The 18,946-nt window shown below is 37.0% G+C and overlaps 2 protein-coding genes across 3 annotated transcripts in view; both read left to right on the top strand.

Annotated features, from left to right (window-relative positions):
- LOC139751350 (uncharacterized) overlaps window positions 1–18,946 on the top strand; it is a 234,182-nt gene that overhangs the window by 199,813 nt on the left and 15,423 nt on the right. The gene's annotated exons all lie outside the window — the stretch shown is intronic.
- Window positions 9,262–18,946, top strand: part of LOC139751349 (uncharacterized) — a 200,281-nt gene continuing 190,596 nt past the window's right edge. The window contains exon 1 of one of the 2 annotated variants that reach the window (XM_071666706.1): window positions 9,262–9,607. In XM_071666706.1, the coding sequence (XP_071522807.1) occupies window positions 9,508–9,607 (100 nt within the window). In that variant the 5' untranslated portion in view covers window positions 9,262–9,507. The remainder of the gene's footprint in view (window positions 9,608–18,946) is intronic. The other variant, XM_071666705.1, reaches the window with a different exon arrangement.

The raw sequence follows: 18,946 nt of genomic DNA, 5'->3' as shown, positions 1-18,946 counted from the left end.
CCACTTATGTGGCACTTTCTGTGCAGGGAAGAGCAATATGCCTGTTTTTTCTCAAACTTTTTGAAAAAGAGCTACTTCAGTCAAGTAAGTCATATCAACAGGACAAGAACAGTTGCAGATTTTACTTGATTGAAAGATTGTAAACAGTCTCATTGAAATCTTTTATTTTTCATTAATTTTGAATATATGAAAATCGGTGTAGGAATACATTTGTTGATTATAATTACAGTAGATGCTTTTTGTCATTTCACTTTATTTTAATTAAAACTGGTTAGCATTTTTTTTAATGTTATCTGAGATGGCACAGGGAGCTGAGGGCCTAATCAAGGCTGTCCCATTAATGCTATATATATATATATATTATATATATATATATAATATATATATATATATATTTTTTTTTTTTTTAGCACAGCTAAGTGTTGATATTACATAGTATATATATTGTTTGTTTGGTTTGGTCATTTCCTTAAAAGTGCATTACCTTGATAATTTTCAAAGGACTTCAGCCAACTTCATTTATGGAATCAGATTTGCAGTATCTTGGACATAAAGCAAATTATGCTCATCTTGATCAGGTATGTTAGCACTTCACACAGGGAGTGGGTTTACAGAGAAGTTCTTAGGTTTTACTCATGTTTTTATGTTTGCAGATTTTTAATAATTGGATATTATGTATGAAATAGTGTAACTGCTGTGTGTGTGTTTGTGTACATGAAATAATCAAATCAGTTGACACATAGAAAAGCCTATAGTTTCAAGCATGACTGTTGTGTGTGTGTGTGGGTGTAATAATGGGATATGTTGTTTATAGAATCGTGTAGCTGATGCAATGCTGATGCTCCAGGGTGTGAGTCAAGACACGGGTGAGGAGTCCAGCATGACCCCAGGGACTAGTAGTGACTCAACGTTAACGTCTTCACACTCGCAAGGTATGTAACCAGTGATGAGATGCCTTTGGATGAGATATATTAAGGAAAACATAACAGAAGACAAGCCAAACACGTATACCAATACCTTGATTATCAGGATGTTCCATTATTGGAATTAAAAGCCAAAAGATGCCTGAAATGTGTTAGAAATTAGATGAAACTCTAGTTGGCTCAGCAGTGGTACCACACATTAACTGTGTGTTTATTTTATGATTGGTTTTATATATACAGTTGCAAATGAAATGTTTTTAAAGTACCCTAGGAATAGGAGAAGGTGAGGGTCATTAGATGAGCTGTGGCATCAACCAGACTCAGGATTATAAGCATATATGTTCATGCATATTTGAAAGTATTGTTGACACTTAGAAACTGAAATATATTATTGAATGAACTGATGGTAGTTTAGTCTCAGTATTCTGTATTCCTAGATTTATGGCAAAGGCTCAGTTCCATGTAAGTAACTGCCCTTTGTAACCAACCATAGTGTGCTCCGAGGGTAGTCCTCATGGTTTGTTAAGCCCCTTTCTCACTTGTTGGATTCCTGCCTTAGCGGGGAAACTGTAATCAGAATTAGTCATTGTAGCCTATTACATGTGGCACTACATGCTTAACTCATGGATTATCTCTGAATCCTTGTGTTGAGTAGAATCATGTGAGTGTTTCTTACTGTGTTATGTGTTGAACGAAAGTTTTTCACTGGGGATTCTAGAAAAGACTTGCTTTTACCCTAGAACTCTTTAAACTACATGGCCAGAAATGGTGTCATGTACATCTCTCATGATCATTACGTTCATTGTCTTCTAATGTCCATAGCCTGTGAACTTGTATTGTAGCCCTTGTTCATTTTGGCCAAAAAATAAAGTGTAATAATAATGCTCCTCATTAAACCCATTTTGATATGTGCAGGCCCAGAATTTTGTAAATTAAAAAGGAAATGAAAGTACCAAGTATTTGATATGTAGAGGTGCATAATTTGAATGAGAATATTATTACATTCTTTATTCATATTTCATGAAGCAAAATATTACATTGTAGATGAATTTGTTCCCACTTATGTGGCACTTTCTGTGCAGGGAAGAGCAATATGCCTGTTTTTTCTCAAACTTTTTGAAAAAGAGCTACTTCAGTCAAGTAAGTCATATCAACAGGACAAGAACAGTTGCAGATTTTACTTGATTGAAAGATTGTAAACAGTCTCATTGAAATCTTTTATTTTTCATTAATTTTGAATATATGAAAATCGGTGTAGGAATACATTTGTTGATTATAATTACAGTAGATGCTTTTTGTCATTTCACTTTATTTTAATTAAAACTGGTTAGCATTTTTTTTAATGTTATCTGAGATGGCACAGGGAGCTGAGGGCCTAATCAAGGCTGTCCCATTAATGCTATATATATATATATTCTGGGAGTGGATCTGGCAGCGGATGGAACCATGGAAGCGGAAGTGGATCATAGGGTGGGGGAGGGGGCGAAAATCCTGGGAGCCTTGAAGAATGTGTGGAAGTCGAGAACATTATCTTGGAAAGCTAAAACAGGTATGTTTGAAGGAATAGTGGTTCCAAGAATGTTGTATGGTTGCGAGATGTGGGCTATGGATAGAGTTGTGTGAAGGAGGGTGGATGTGCTGGAAATGAGATGTTTGAGGACAATATGTGGTGTGAGGTCGTTTGATCAAGTAAGTAATAATAGGGTAAGAGAGATGTGTGGAAATAAAAAGAGCGTGGTTGAGAGAGCAGAAGAGGATGTTTTGAAATGGGGAGAGAATCATGAAACTTATGGGAGAATAAAAAGATGTTTTGAAATGGTTTGGTGACATGAGTGAGGAAAGATTGACCAAGAGGATATATGTGTCGGAGGTGGAGGGAACGAGGAGAAGTGGGAGACCAAATTGGAGGTGGAAAGATGGAGTGAAAAAGATTTTGTGTGATCGGGGCCTGAACATGCAGGAGGGTGAAAGGAGGGCAAGGAATAGAGTGAATTGGATCAATGTGGTATACCGGGGTTGACGTGCTGTCAGTGGATTGAATCAGGGCATGTGAAGCGTCTGGGGTAAAACATGGAAAGCTGTGTAGGTATGTATATTTGCGTGTGTGGACGCATGTATATACATGTGTATGGGGGTGGGTTGGGCCATTCTTTCGTCTGTTTCCTTGCGCTACCTCTCAAACGCAGGAGACAGCGACGAAGCAAAAAAAAAAAATAACCATACCTCTCTTACATGGCATAGAATTTTTGGATCTTGTCTTTTTAATTCTTTACATCATACACCAACATTGTAAATCTCACATAAAGCCTTTACAAAAGTACCTTTGTCCAGCTTTTCAACAAATTTGCTCCGTCTTGTATTGATCATGAAACTATGTTTATGTTTAGGAGTACCATCAGCACTTGACTACTTACTGATCTTTTTCAGGTAATATTTAGGGGTAAATTATTACTGAATCATGGCACACAACCATGTGATTGCTGAAACTTTTTGTGTACAGACCTGCAGAATCATAAGGATGTAAGCAAACAGCTAAGGAAGTGTGGGAAAACAGGTATACTATTGAAGCCAAGTGACAGTTTGGCAAACTAATTCTGAACCATAGACGTTCTGCCTTTTTAGCAGATTTCCTGTAATACTCCAAACCATGGATGGTTCCAGACCAGGAAATGTTGGATTGTAGAGGTTCATCCTGTATATAATAACAATATTGAATTAAGTATGCCTTTGCTTATCTCTCTTCTTTGGAATTAACATGCCCTCGAATGTGAATATGACATCAGTATTAGAGGTTGTCTGTATATTTTATATTGATAAGGTACGTTTATACATGCATGAAAATCCTTTCAACTGTTCTTAGATGTCTTTGTATGCCCCACCTTTATAGTTATGCAGATGATGGTTGATCAATTTGTAGAGAGAAATTTGTATTTCATATGTATTTTGGTTGATTTACAAGGGACATGCATAAAGTGAGTAATTTTATAATGAATATTATTAGAATTATATAATTGATTTACAATACATTAATATGTTTTGAAAACTATTTTATGCTTACAGAATTGTTGAATTTAGTATGAAATAGATGTTTTGCACACTAATTTTTTTTTTTTAGCACAGCTAAGTGTTGATATTACATAGTATATATATTGTTTGTTTGGTTTGGTCATTTCCTTAAAAGTGCATTACCTTGATAATTTTCAAAGGACTTCAGCCAACTTCATTTATGGAATCAGATTTGCAGTATCTTGGACATAAAGCAAATTATGCTCATCTTGATCAGGTATGTTAGCACTTCACACAGGGAGTGGGTTTACAGAGAAGTTCTTAGGTTTTACTCATGTTTTTATGTTTGCAGATTTTTAATAATTGGATATTATGTATGAAATAGTGTAACTGCTGTGTGTGTGTTTGTGTACATGAAATAATCAAATCAGTTGACACATAGAAAAGCCTATAGTTTCAAGCATGACTGTTGTGTGTGTGTGTGGGTGTAATAATGGGATATGTTGTTTATAGAATCGTGTAGCTGATGCAATGCTGATGCTCCAGGGTGTGAGTCAAGACACGGGTGAGGAGTCCAGCATGACCCCAGGGACTAGTAGTGACTCAACGTTAACGTCTTCACACTCGCAAGGTATGTAACCAGTGATGAGATGCCTTTGGATGAGATATATTAAGGAAAACATAACAGAAGACAAGCCAAACACGTATACCAATACCTTGATTATCAGGATGTTCCATTATTGGAATTAAAAGCCAAAAGATGCCTGAAATGTGTTAGAAATTAGATGAAACTCTAGTTGGCTCAGCAGTGGTACCACACATTAACTGTGTGTTTATTTTATGATTGGTTTTATATATACAGTTGCAAATGAAATGTTTTTAAAGTACCCTAGGAATAGGAGAAGGTGAGGGTCATTAGATGAGCTGTGGCATCAACCAGACTCAGGATTATAAGCATATATGTTCATGCATATTTGAAAGTATTGTTGACACTTAGAAACTGAAATATATTATTGAATGAACTGATGGTAGTTTAGTCTCAGTATTCTGTATTCCTAGATTTATGGCAAAGGCTCAGTTCCATGTAAGTAACTGCCCTTTGTAACCAACCATAGTGTGCTCCGAGGGTAGTCCTCATGGTTTGTTAAGCCCCTTTCTCACTTGTTGGATTCCTGCCTTAGCGGGGAAACTGTAATCAGAATTAGTCATTGTAGCCTATTACATGTGGCACTACATGCTTAACTCATGGATTATCTCTGAATCCTTGTGTTGAGTAGAATCATGTGAGTGTTTCTTACTGTGTTATGTGTTGAACGAAAGTTTTTCACTGGGGATTCTAGAAAAGACTTGCTTTTACCCTAGAACTCTTTAAACCTACATGGCCAGAAATGGTGTCATGTACATCTCTCATGATCATTACGTTCATTGTCTTCTAATGTCCATAGCCTGTGAACTTGTATTGTAGCCCTTGTTCATTTTGGCCAAAAAATAAAGTGTAATAATAATGCTCCTCATTAAACCCATTTTGATATGTGCAGGCCCAGAATTTTGTAAATTAAAAAGGAAATGAAAGTACCAAGTATTTGATATGTAGAGGTGCATAATTTGAATGAGAATATTATTACATTCTTTATTCATATTTCATGAAGCAAAATATTACATTGTAGATGAATTTGTTCCCACTTATGTGGCACTTTCTGTGCAGGGAAGAGCAATATGCCTGTTTTTTCTCAAACTTTTTGAAAAAGAGCTACTTCAGTCAAGTAAGTCATATCAACAGGACAAGAACAGTTGCAGATTTTACTTGATTGAAAGATTGTAAACAGTCTCATTGAAATCTTTTATTTTTCATTAATTTTGAATATATGAAAATCGGTGTAGGAATACATTTGTTGATTATAATTACAGTAGATGCTTTTTGTCATTTCACTTTATTTTAATTAAAACTGGTTAGCATTTTTTTTAATGTTATCTGAGATGGCACAGGGAGCTGAGGGCCTAATCAAGGCTGTCCCATTAATGCTATATATATATATATATATATTTTTTTTTTTTTTAGCACAGCTAAGTGTTGATATTACATAGTATATATATTGTTTGTTTGGTTTGGTCATTTCCTTAAAAGTGCATTACCTTGATAATTTTCAAAGGACTTCAGCCAACTTCATTTATGGAATCAGATTTGCAGTATCTTGGACATAAAGCAAATTATGCTCATCTTGATCAGGTATGTTAGCACTTCACACAGGGAGTGGGTTTACAGAGAAGTTCTTAGGTTTTACTCATGTTTTTATGTTTGCAGATTTTTAATAATTGGATATTATGTATGAAATAGTGTAACTGCTGTGTGTGTGTTTGTGTACATGAAATAATCAAATCAGTTGACACATAGAAAAGCCTATAGTTTCAAGCATGACTGTTGTGTGTGTGTGTGGGTGTAATAATGGGATATGTTGTTTATAGAATCGTGTAGCTGATGCAATGCTGATGCTCCAGGGTGTGAGTCAAGACACGGGTGAGGAGTCCAGCATGACCCCAGGGACTAGTAGTGACTCAACGTTAACGTCTTCACACTCGCAAGGTATGTAACCAGTGATGAGATGCCTTTGGATGAGATATATTAAGGAAAACATAACAGAAGACAAGCCAAACACGTATACCAATACCTGATTATCAGGATGTTCCATTATTGGAATTAAAAGCCAAAAGATGCCTGAAATGTGTTAGAAATTAGATGAAACTCTAGTTGGCTCAGCAGTGGTACCACACATTAACTGTGTGTTTATTTTATGATTGGTTTTATATATACAGTTGCAAATGAAATGTTTTTAAAGTACCCTAGGAATAGGAGAAGGTGAGGGTCATTAGATGAGCTGTGGCATCAACCAGACTCAGGATTATAAGCATATATGTTCATGCATATTTGAAAGTATTGTTGACACTTAGAAACTGAAATATATTATTGAATGAACTGATGGTAGTTTAGTCTCAGTATTCTGTATTCCTAGATTTATGGCAAAGGCTCAGTTCCATGTAAGTAACTGCCCTTTGTAACCAACCATAGTGTGCTCCGAGGGTAGTCCTCATGGTTTGTTAAGCCCCTTTCTCACTTGTTGGATTCCTGCCTTAGCGGGGAAACTGTAATCAGAATTAGTCATTGTAGCCTATTACATGTGGCACTACATGCTTAACTCATGGATTATCTCTGAATCCTTGTGTTGAGTAGAATCATGTGAGTGTTTCTTACTGTGTTATGTGTTGAACGAAAGTTTTTCACTGGGGATTCTAGAAAAGACTTGCTTTTACCCTAGAACTCTTTAAACTACATGGCCAGAAATGGTGTCATGTACATCTCTCATGATCATTACGTTCATTGTCTTCTAATGTCCATAGCCTGTGAACTTGTATTGTAGCCCTTGTTCATTTTGGCCAAAAAATAAAGTGTAATAATAATGCTCCTCATTAAACCCATTTTGATATGTGCAGGCCCAGAATTTTGTAAATTAAAAAGGAAATGAAAGTACCAAGTATTTGATATGTAGAGGTGCATAATTTGAATGAGAATATTATTACATTCTTTATTCATATTTCATGAAGCAAAATATTACATTGTAGATGAATTTGTTCCCACTTATGTGGCACTTTCTGTGCAGGGAAGAGCAATATGCCTGTTTTTTCTCAAACTTTTTGAAAAAGAGCTACTTCAGTCAAGTAAGTCATATCAACAGGACAAGAACAGTTGCAGATTTTACTTGATTGAAAGATTGTAAACAGTCTCATTGAAATCTTTTATTTTTCATTAATTTTGAATATATGAAAATCGGTGTAGGAATACATTTGTTGATTATAATTACAGTAGATGCTTTTTGTCATTTCACTTTATTTTAATTAAAACTGGTTAGCATTTTTTTTAATGTTATCTGAGATGGCACAGGGAGCTGAGGGCCTAATCAAGGCTGTCCCATTAATGCTATATATATATATATTATATATATATATATATTATATATATATATATTATATATATATATATATTTTATATATATATATATTTTATATATATATATATATTTTATATATATATATATAATATATATATATATATTTTTTTTTTTCTTTTTTTTTTTTATACTAATCGCCATTTCCCGCATTAGCAAGGTAGCGTTAAGAACAAAGGACTTGGCCTCTGAGGGAATATCCTCACCTGGCCCCTTTCTCTGTTTCTTCTTTTGGAAAAATTAAAAAAAAAAAAAATAACCATACCTCTCTTACATGGCATAGAATTTTTGGATCTTGTCTTTTTAATTCTTTACATCATACACCAACATTGTAAATCTCACATAAAGCCTTTACAAAAGTACCTTTGTCCAGCTTTTCAACAAATTTGCTCCGTCTTGTATTGATCATGAAACTATGTTTATGTTTAGGAGTACCATCAGCACTTGACTACTTACTGATCTTTTTCAGGTAATATTTAGGGGTAAATTATTACTGAATCATGGCACACAACCATGTGATTGCTGAAACTTTTTGTGTACAGACCTGCAGAATCATAAGGATGTAAGCAAACAGCTAAGGAAGTGTGGGAAAACAGGTATACTATTGAAGCCAAGTGACAGTTTGGCAAACTAATTCTGAACCATAGACGTTCTGCCTTTTTAGCAGATTTCCTGTAATACTCCAAACCATGGATGGTTCCAGACCAGGAAATGTTGGATTGTAGAGGTTCATCCTGTATATAATAACAATATTGAATTAAGTATGCCTTTGCTTATCTCTCTTCTTTGGAATTAACATGCCCTCGAATGTGAATATGACATCAGTATTAGAGGTTGTCTGTATATTTTATATTGATAAGGTACGTTTATACATGCATGAAAATCCTTTCAACTGTTCTTAGATGTCTTTGTATGCCCCACCTTTATAGTTATGCAGATGATGGTTGATCAATTTGTAGAGAGAAATTTGTATTTCATATGTATTTTGGTTGATTTACAAGGGACATGCATAAAGTGAGTAATTTTATAATGAATATTATTAGAATTATATAATTGATTTACAATACATTAATATGTTTTGAAAACTATTTTATGCTTACAGAATTGTTGAATTTAGTATGAAATAGATGTTTTGCACACTAATTTTTTTTTTTTAGCACAGCTAAGTGTTGATATTACATAGTATATATATTGTTTGTTTGGTTTGGTCATTTCCTTAAAAGTGCATTACCTTGATAATTTTCAAAGGACTTCAGCCCAACTTCATTTATGGAATCAGATTTGCAGTATCTTGGACATAAAGCAAATTATGCTCATCTTGATCAGGTATGTTAGCACTTCACACAGGGAGTGGGTTTACAGAGAAGTTCTTAGGTTTTACTCATGTTTTTATGTTTGCAGATTTTTAATAATTGGATATTATGTATGAAATAGTGTAACTGCTGTGTGTGTGTTTGTGTACATGAAATAATCAAATCAGTTGACACATAGAAAAGCCTATAGTTTCAAGCATGACTGTTGTGTGTGTGTGTGGGTGTAATAATGGGATATGTTGTTTATAGAATCGTGTAGCTGATGCAATGCTGATGCTCCAGGGTGTGAGTCAAGACACGGGTGAGGAGTCCAGCATGACCCCAGGGACTAGTAGTGACTCAACGTTAACGTCTTCACACTCGCAAGGTATGTAACCAGTGATGAGATGCCTTTGGATGAGATATATTAAGGAAAACATAACAGAAGACAAGCCAAACACGTATACCAATACCTTGATTATCAGGATGTTCCATTATTGGAATTAAAAGCCAAAAGATGCCTGAAATGTGTTAGAAATTAGATGAAACTCTAGTTGGCTCAGCAGTGGTACCACACATTAACTGTGTGTTTATTTTATGATTGGTTTTATATATACAGTTGCAAATGAAATGTTTTAAAGTACCCTAGGAATAGGAGAAGGTGAGGGTCATTAGATGAGCTGTGGCATCAACCAGACTCAGGATTATAAGCATATAAGTTCATGCATATTTGAAAGTATTGTTGACACTTAGAAACTGAAATATATTATTGAATGAACTGATGGTAGTTTAGTCTCAGTATTCTGTATTCCTAGATTTATGGCAAAGGCTCAGTTCCATGTAAGTAACTGCCCTTTGTAACCAACCATAGTGTGCTCCGAGGGTAGTCCTCATGGTTTGTTAAGCCCCTTTCTCACTTGTTGGATTCCTGCCTAGCGGGGAAACTGTAATCAGAATTAGTCATTGTAGCCTATTACATGTGGCACTACATGCTTAACTCATGGATTATCTCTGAATCCTTGTGTTGAGTAGAATCATGTGAGTGTTTCTTACTGTGTTATGTGTTGAACGAAAGTTTTTCACTGGGGATTCTAGAAAAGACTTGCTTTTACCCTAGAACTCTTTAAACCTACATGGCCAGAAATGGTGTCATGTACATCTCTCATGATCATTACGTTCATTGTCTTCTAATGTCCATAGCCTGTGAACTTGTATTGTAGCCCTTGTTCATTTTGGCCAAAAAATAAAGTGTAATAATAATGCTCCTCATTAAACCCATTTTGATATGTGCAGGCCCAGAATTTTGTAAATTAAAAAGGAAATGAAAGTACCAAGTATTTGATATGTAGAGGTGCATAATTTGAATGAGAATATTATTACATTCTTTATTCATATTTCATGAAGCAAAATATTACATTGTAGATGAATTTGTTCCCACTTATGTGGCACTTTCTGTGCAGGGAAGAGCAATATGCCTGTTTTTTCTCAAACTTTTTGAAAAAGAGCTACTTCAGTCAAGTAAGTCATATCAACAGGACAAGAACAGTTGCAGATTTTACTTGATTGAAAGATTGTAAACAGTCTCATTGAAATCTTTTATTTTTCATTAATTTTGAATATATGAAAATCGGTGTAGGAATACATTTGTTGATTATAATTACAGTAGATGCTTTTTGTCATTTCACTTTATTTTAATTAAAACTGGTTAGCATTTTTTTTAATGTTATCTGAGATGGCACAGGGAGCTGAGGGCCTAATCAAGGCTGTCCCATTAATGCTATATATATATATATTCTGGGAGTGGATCTGGCAGCGGATGGAACCATGAAAGCGGAAATGAATCATAGGGTGGTTGAGGGGGCGAAAATTCTGGGAGCCTTGAAGAATGTGTGGAAGTCGAGAACATTATCTTGGAAAGCTAAAACAGGTATGTTTGAAGGAATAGTGGTTCCAATAATGTTGTATGATTGCGAGGCATGGGCTATGGATAGAGTTGTGTGAAGGAGGGTGGATGTGCTGGAAATGAGATGTTTGAGGACAATATGTGGTGTGAGGTCGTTTGATCAAGTAAGTAATAATAGGGTAAGAGAGATGTGTGGTAATAAAAAGAGTGTGGTTGAGAGAGCAGAAGAGGATGTTTTGAAATGGTTTGGTGACATGAGTGAGGAAAGATTGACCAAGAGGATATATGTGTCAGAGGTGGAGGGAACGAGGAGAAGTGGGAGACCAAATTGGAGGTGGAGAGATGGAGTGAAAAAGATTTTGAGTGATCAGGGCCTGAACTGCGGGAGGGTGAAAGGCGTGCAAGGAATAGAGTGAATTGGAATGATGTGGTATACCGGGGTCAACGTGCTGTCAGTGGATTGAACCAGGGCATGTGAAGCGTCTCGGGTAAACCATGGAAAGTTCTGTGGGGCCTGGATGTGGAAAGGGAGCTGTGGTTTTGGTGCATTATTACATGACAGCTAGAGATTGAGTGTGAACGAATGGGGCCTTTGTTGTCTTTTCCTGGCGCTACCTCACACACATGAGGGGGGAGGGGGTTGTTAATTCAATTGTGGCGAGGTGGCGATGGGAATGAATAAAGGCAGACAGTATAAATTATGTATATATGTCTGTGTGTGTATATATATGTATATGTTGAGATGTATAGGTATGTATATTTGCGTGTGTGGACGTTTATGTATATACATGTGTATATGGGTGGGTTAGGCCATTCTTTTGTCTGTTTCCTTACGCTACCTTGATAACACGGGAGACAGCGACAAAGCAAAATGATATATATATATATATTGAAAAGTATCACAATTTTGCACGTGATCAAGTATATTCCTATGAGTCCACGGGGAAAATGAAATACAGTAAGTTTCCAAGTGCACTTTTGTATGATAATCATATCATCAGGTGAGATACAAGAGAGAAATATAAATCAGTTGATATACAACAAAGAGACATAGCTAGGATGCTATTTGGTAGACAAGTGATTGTCCAAGACAGACAACAAGCATATCAAAAACTTGTTATGTGGACAAGAAGGGGAATTGTTTACATATTTTATCAACAGTAAAGCTATCCAATTTGTATAGATCTTTACTAATATTAAGATTATAATTCTTTGTTTATTTAATAATAGAAGATTTAATGATATTTCTCGTGGTACTGAAACTAGAGTTAATAACTGAGATGGCATTACTCCAGTCAGTGCCATGATCATAGTTTTTAACTTGATTAAACAAGGCATTTGATTTTTTTCCCGTTCTTATACTATATTTATGTGGCTTAAGTTGAACTGAAAGATCCTTACCAGTCTGCCCAACATAAAACTTATCACAATTTCTACATGGCACTTTATAGATGCATCCAGGAGAATTTTCTGGTGAGTTCGTGATTAAGATATTCTTTATAGTATTATTGTTGCTGAAGGCAACATTTACATTAAAGGATTTAAGCAACATGGGAACTGAAATAAAATTATAATTAAAAGGGAGAACTAAAAGATTTTTGGGTTCAACTCGATAATGATTTCTTTGCTAACTTAAATGATTTATCAATGAAAGACCTAGGGTACTTTAACTTAGATCCAATAGAATATATCTTTTCAAACTCATCATCAATAAACTCTGGACTGCAAATACGTAATGCCCTAAGGAACATAGATTGAAGTGATGATAATTTAACTCTGTCATGTTGAGATGAGTAATAATGGATGTATGAGCATACATTGGTAGGTTTTCTGTATATGCTAAGCTTAATTTTGTTTCCTTGCCTATGGATCATGCAGTCAAAAAATGGTAACTTACCATTATCTTCATTTTATACAGTAAATTTGATGGAAGGTACTAAATTGTTAAGTAAGAGGAGAAATGTTTGTAAATTTTCATTTGTTGGCCAAACACAAAGAACATCATCTACATCCCTAAACCAAATTGCATTAGAAGGTAAGATATCCTTTAGTGATATTGTTTCAAAGAATTCCATTTAAAGATTACTTAGTACATTATTACCTATCTCAGCATGAAAGAGTTAAATTATGATCATTTCAATCTATGTTTCTTAGGGAATTACGTATTTGCATTAGGGAATTATGTATTTGCAGTCCAGAGTTTATTGATGATGAGTTTGAGAAGATACATTCTGTTGGATCTAAGTTAAAGTATCCTAGGTCTTTCATTGATAAATCCCTTAAGTTAGCAAAGAAATCATTTTATAGAGTTGAACCCAAATCAATCATTGACACCAAGAATCTTTTAGTTCTCCCTTTTAAGAATGATTTTACGTTACTCCCCATGTTGCTTAAATCCTTTAATGTAAATGTTGCTTTCAGCAACAATAATACTATAAAGAATATCTTAATCAGGAATTCTCTAGAAAATTCTCCTGGATGCATCTGTAAAGTGCCATGTAGAAATTGTGATAAGTTTTGTGTTGGGCAGACTAGTAAGGATCTTTCTGTTAGTCTTAAGCAACATTAGATGTAGTATAAGAACAGGACAAGAATCAAATGCCTTGTTTAATCACGTTAAAAGCTATGATCATTGTATTGACTGGAGTAATGCCATCTCAGTTATTAACTCTAACTCCAGTACCTCGAGAAATATCATTGAATCTTCTATTATTGAATATACAAAGAATTATAACCTTAATGTTCGTGAAGGTCTATAAAATTGGATATCTTTATCGTTGATAAAATTTGTAAGAAATTCCTCTCTTGTCCACATAATGAAATTATGATACGCGTGTTGTCTATCTTGGACAATCACTTGTTTACCAAATGGCATCTTAGCTACGTTTCTTCGATGTGTATCAACTGACTTATATATCTTACTTGTATCTTCCAAAATGGTGTGATTATTACACGGAAGTGCTCCTGGGAACTAAACATGTTTCATTTTCCCTGTGGACTCATAGGAATATACATCATCACGTGCACATTTGTGATCTTTTTTTTTTTTTTTTCTAAAAGAAGGAACAGAGAAGGGGGCCAAGTGAGGATATTCCCTCAAAGGTCCAGTCCTCAGTTCTTAACGCTACCTTGCTAACGCGGGAAATTGAAAATAGTATGAAAGAAAAAAGAAAAAATATATATAATATATTTTTTCTATATACCGTTCGCTATTTCCCACATTAGCAAGGTAGCGATATATATACATTTTTTTTCTCTTTTTTGCTTTGTCGCTGTCTCCCGCGTTTGCAAGGTAGCGCAAGGAAACAGACGAAAGAAATGGCCCAACCCACCCCCATACACATGTATATACATACACGTCCACACACGCAAATATATATACCTACACAGCTTCCCATGGTTTACCCCAGACGCTTCACATGCCCTGATTCAATCCACTGACAGCACGTCAACCCCGGTATACCACATCGATCCAATTTACTCTATTCCTTGCCCTCCTTTCACCCTCTTGCATGTTCAGGCCCCAATCACACAAAATCTTTTTAACTCCATCTTTCCACCTCCAATTTGGTCTCCCACTTTTCCTCGTTCCCTCCACCTCCGACACATATATCCTCTTGGTCAATCTATCCTCACTCATTCTCTCCATGTGCCCAAACCATTTCAAAACACCCTCTTCTGCTCTCTCAACCACGCTCTTTTTATTTCCACTCATCTCTCTTACCCTTACGTTACTTACTTGATCAAACCACCTCACACCACACATTGTCCTCAAACATCTCATTTCCAGCACATCCACCCTCCTGCACACAACTCTATCCATAGCCCACGCCGCGCAACCGTACAACATTGTTGGAACCACTATTCCTTCAAACATTCCCATTTTTGCTTTCCGAGATAATGTTCTCGACTTCCACACATTCTTCAAGGCTCCCAGGATTTTCGTCCCCTCCCCCACCCTATGATCCACTTCCGCTTCCATGGTTCCATCCGCTGCCAGATCCACTCCCAGATATCTAAAACACTTTACTTCCTCCAGTTTTTCTCCATTCAAACTTACCTCCCAATTGACTTGACCCTCAACCCTACTGTACCTAATAACCTTGCTCTTATTCACATTTACTCTTAACTTTCTTCTTTCACACACTTTACCAAACACAGTCACCAGCTTCTGCAGTTTCTCACATGAATCAGCCACCAGCGCTGTATCATCAGCGAACAACAACTGACTCACTTCCCAAGCTCTCTCATCCACAACAGACTTCATACTTGCCCCTCTTTCCAAAACTCTTGCATTCACCTCCCTAACAACCCCATCCATAAACAAATTAAACAACCATGGAGACATCACACACCCCTGCCGCAAACCTACATTCACTGAGAACCAATCACTTTCCTCTCTTCCTACACGTACACATGCCTTACATCCTCGATAAAAACTTTTCACTGCTTCTAACAACTTGCCTCCCACACCATATATTCTTAATATCTTCCACAGAGCATCTCTATCAACTCTATCATATGCCTTCTCCAGATCCATAAATGCTTCATACAAATCCATTTGCTTTTTTAAGTATTTCTCACATACATTCTTCAAAGCAAACACCTGATCCACACATCCTCTACCACTTCTGAAACCACACTGCTCTTCCCCAATCTGATGCTTTGTACATGCCTTCACCCTCTCAATCAATACCCTCCCATATGATTTACCAGGAATACTCAACAAACTTATACCTCTGTAATTTGAGCACTCACTCTTATCCCCTTTGCCTTTGTACAATGGCACTATGCACGCATTCTGCCAATCCTCAGGCACCTCACCATGAGTCATACATACATTAAATAACCTTACCAACCAGTCAATAATACAGTCACCCCCTTTTTTAATAAATTCCACTGCAATACCATCCAAACCTGCTGCCTTGCCGGATTTCATCTTCCACAAAGCTTTTACTACCTCTTCTCTGTTTACCAAATCATTTTCCCTAACCCTCTCACTTTGCACACCACCTCGACCAAAACACCCTATATCTGCCACTCTGTCATCAAACACATTCAACAAACCTTCAAAATACTCACTCCATCTCCTTCTCACATCACCACTACTTGTTATCACCTCCCCATTTGCTAGAAGCAGTGAAAAGCTTTTATCAAGGATGTAAGGCATGTGAATGAGTAGGAAGAGAGGAAAGTGGTTGGTTCCCGATGCATGTCGGTTTTTGGCAGGGTTGCGTGATGCCTCTATGGTTGTTTAATTTGTTTATGGATGGGGTTGTTAGGGAGGTGAATGCAAGAGTTTTGGAGAGAGGACTAAGTATGCAGTCTGTTGTGGATGAGAGGGGCTTGGGAAGTGAGTCAGTTGTTCGCTGATGGTACAGCGCTGGTGGCTGATTCGAGTGAAAAACTGCAGAAGTTGGTGACTGAGTTTGGCAAAGTGTGTGAAAGAAGAGTGCTGAGAGTAAATGTGAATAACACCAAGGTTATTAGGTTCAGTAGGGTTGAAAGACGAGTAAATTGGGAGGTAAGTTTAAATGGAGAAAAACTGGAGAAAGTGAAGTGTTTTAGATATCTGGGAGTGGAATTAGCAATGGACGGAACCATGGAAGCAGAAGTGAGTCAGGGTGAGGGAGGGGTGTGAAGGTTCTAGGAGCGTTGAAGAATGTGTGGAAAGCAAGAACGTTATCTTGGAGAGCAAAAATTGGTATGTTTGAAGGAATAGTGTTTCCAACAATGTTGTATGGTTGCAAGGCATTGGCTATTGATAGGATTGTGCAGAGGAGGGTGGATGTTTTGGAAATGAAATGTTTGAGGACAATATGTGGTGTGAAGTGGTTTTGAACGAGTAAGTAATGAAAGGGTAAGAGAGATGTGTTGTGATAAAAAGAGTGTAGTTGAGAGAGCAGAAGAGAGTGTATTCAAATGGTTTGGTTACATGGAGAGAATGATTGAGGAGAGATTGACAAAGAGGATATATGTGTCATATGTGGAGGGATCAAGGAGAAGTGTGAGACCAAACGGGAGGTGGAAGGATGGAATGAAAAAGATTTTGAGCAATCAGGGTCTGAACATACAGGAGGGCGAAAGGCATGCAAAGAATAGAGTGAATTGGAACGATGTGGTATAATGGGGTTGACGTGCTGTCAGTGGATTGAACCAGGGCATGTGAAGCATCTGGGGTAAACCATGGAAAGTTTTGTTGGGCCTGGATGTTGAAAGGGATCTATGGTTTCGATGCATTACACATAACAGCTGGTGACTGGATGTGAGCGGGTGTGGCCTTTGTTGCCTTTTCTTGGCGCTACCTTGCACACGTGCATGTGGGGGATGAGTGCCATTTTTATGTGTGGCGAGGTGGCGATGTTAATGGATGGTGGCAGCAGGTGTGAGTGTGTGCATGTGTATATGTATGTGTCTGTATATATATATGTATGTATACATTGAAATGTATAGGTATGTATATGTGCATGTGTGTGTGTTTATGTATGTATATGTGTATGTGGGTGGGTTGGGCCATTCTTTTGTCTGTTTCCTTGCGCTTCCTTGCTTACGTGGGAGACAGCGACTAAGTGTAATTATAGTAAAATAATATATATATTATTTATATTTATTATTTATTTTGCTTTGTCACTGTCTCCCGCATTATTGAGGTAGTGCAATGAAACAGACGAAAGAATGGCCCAACCCACCCACATACACATGTATATACATACACGTCCACACACACAAATATACATACCTATACATCTCAACGTATACATATATATGTACATACACACACATATACATATATACACGTGTACATAATTCATACTGTCTGCCTTTATTCATTCCCATCGCCACCTCGCCACACATGAAATAACAACCCCCTCCCCCCCTCACGTGCACGTGGTAGCGCTAAGAAAAGACAACAAAGGCCCCATTTGTTCACACTCAGTCTCTAGCAGTCATGTAATAATGCACCGAAACCACAGCTCCCTTTCCACATCCAGGCCCCACACAACTTAACATGGTTTACCCCAGACGCTTCACATGCCCTGGTTCAATCCATTGACAGCATGATTGACAGCACGTCAACCCCAGTATACCACATCGTTCCAATTCACTCTATTCCTTGCATTCCTTTCACCCTCCTGCATGTTCAGGCCCCGATCACTCGAAATCTTTTTCACTCCATCTTTCCACCTCCAATTTGGTCTCCCACTTCTCCTTGTTCCCTCCACCTCTGACACATATATCCTCTTGGTCAATCTTTCCTCATTCATTCTCTCCATGTGACCAAACCATTTTAAAACACCCTCTTCTGCTCTCTCAACCACACTCTTTATTACCACACATCTCTCTTACCCTATTATAACTGACTCGATCACACCACCTCACACCACATATTGTCCTCAGACATCTCATTTCCAGCACATACACCCTCCTGCGCACAACTCTATCCATAGCCCACGCCTCGCAACCATACAACATTGTTGGAACCACTATTCCTTCAAACATACCCATTTTTGCTTTCCAAGATAATGTTCTCGACTTCCACACATTCTTCAAGGCTCCCAGAATTCTCGCCCCCTCCCACACCCTATGATCCACTTCTGCTTCCATGGTTCCATCCGCTACCAAATCCACTCCCAGATATCTAAAACGCTTCACTTCCTCCAGTTTTTCTCCATTCAAACTTACCTCCCAATTGACTTGACCCTCAACCCTACTGTACCTAATAACATTGCTCTTATTCACCTTTACTCTCAACTTTCCTCTCTCACACACTTTACCAAACTCAGTCACCAACTTCTGCAGTTTCTCACCCGAATCAGCCACCAG

This window comes from Panulirus ornatus, chromosome 11, assembly GCF_036320965.1.
Source record: "Panulirus ornatus isolate Po-2019 chromosome 11, ASM3632096v1, whole genome shotgun sequence".
Classification (NCBI taxonomy): domain Eukaryota; kingdom Metazoa; phylum Arthropoda; class Malacostraca; order Decapoda; family Palinuridae; genus Panulirus; species Panulirus ornatus.
Note: the sequence above shows the minus strand (reverse complement) of the source record. Positions and strands in the feature narration are given on the sequence as shown.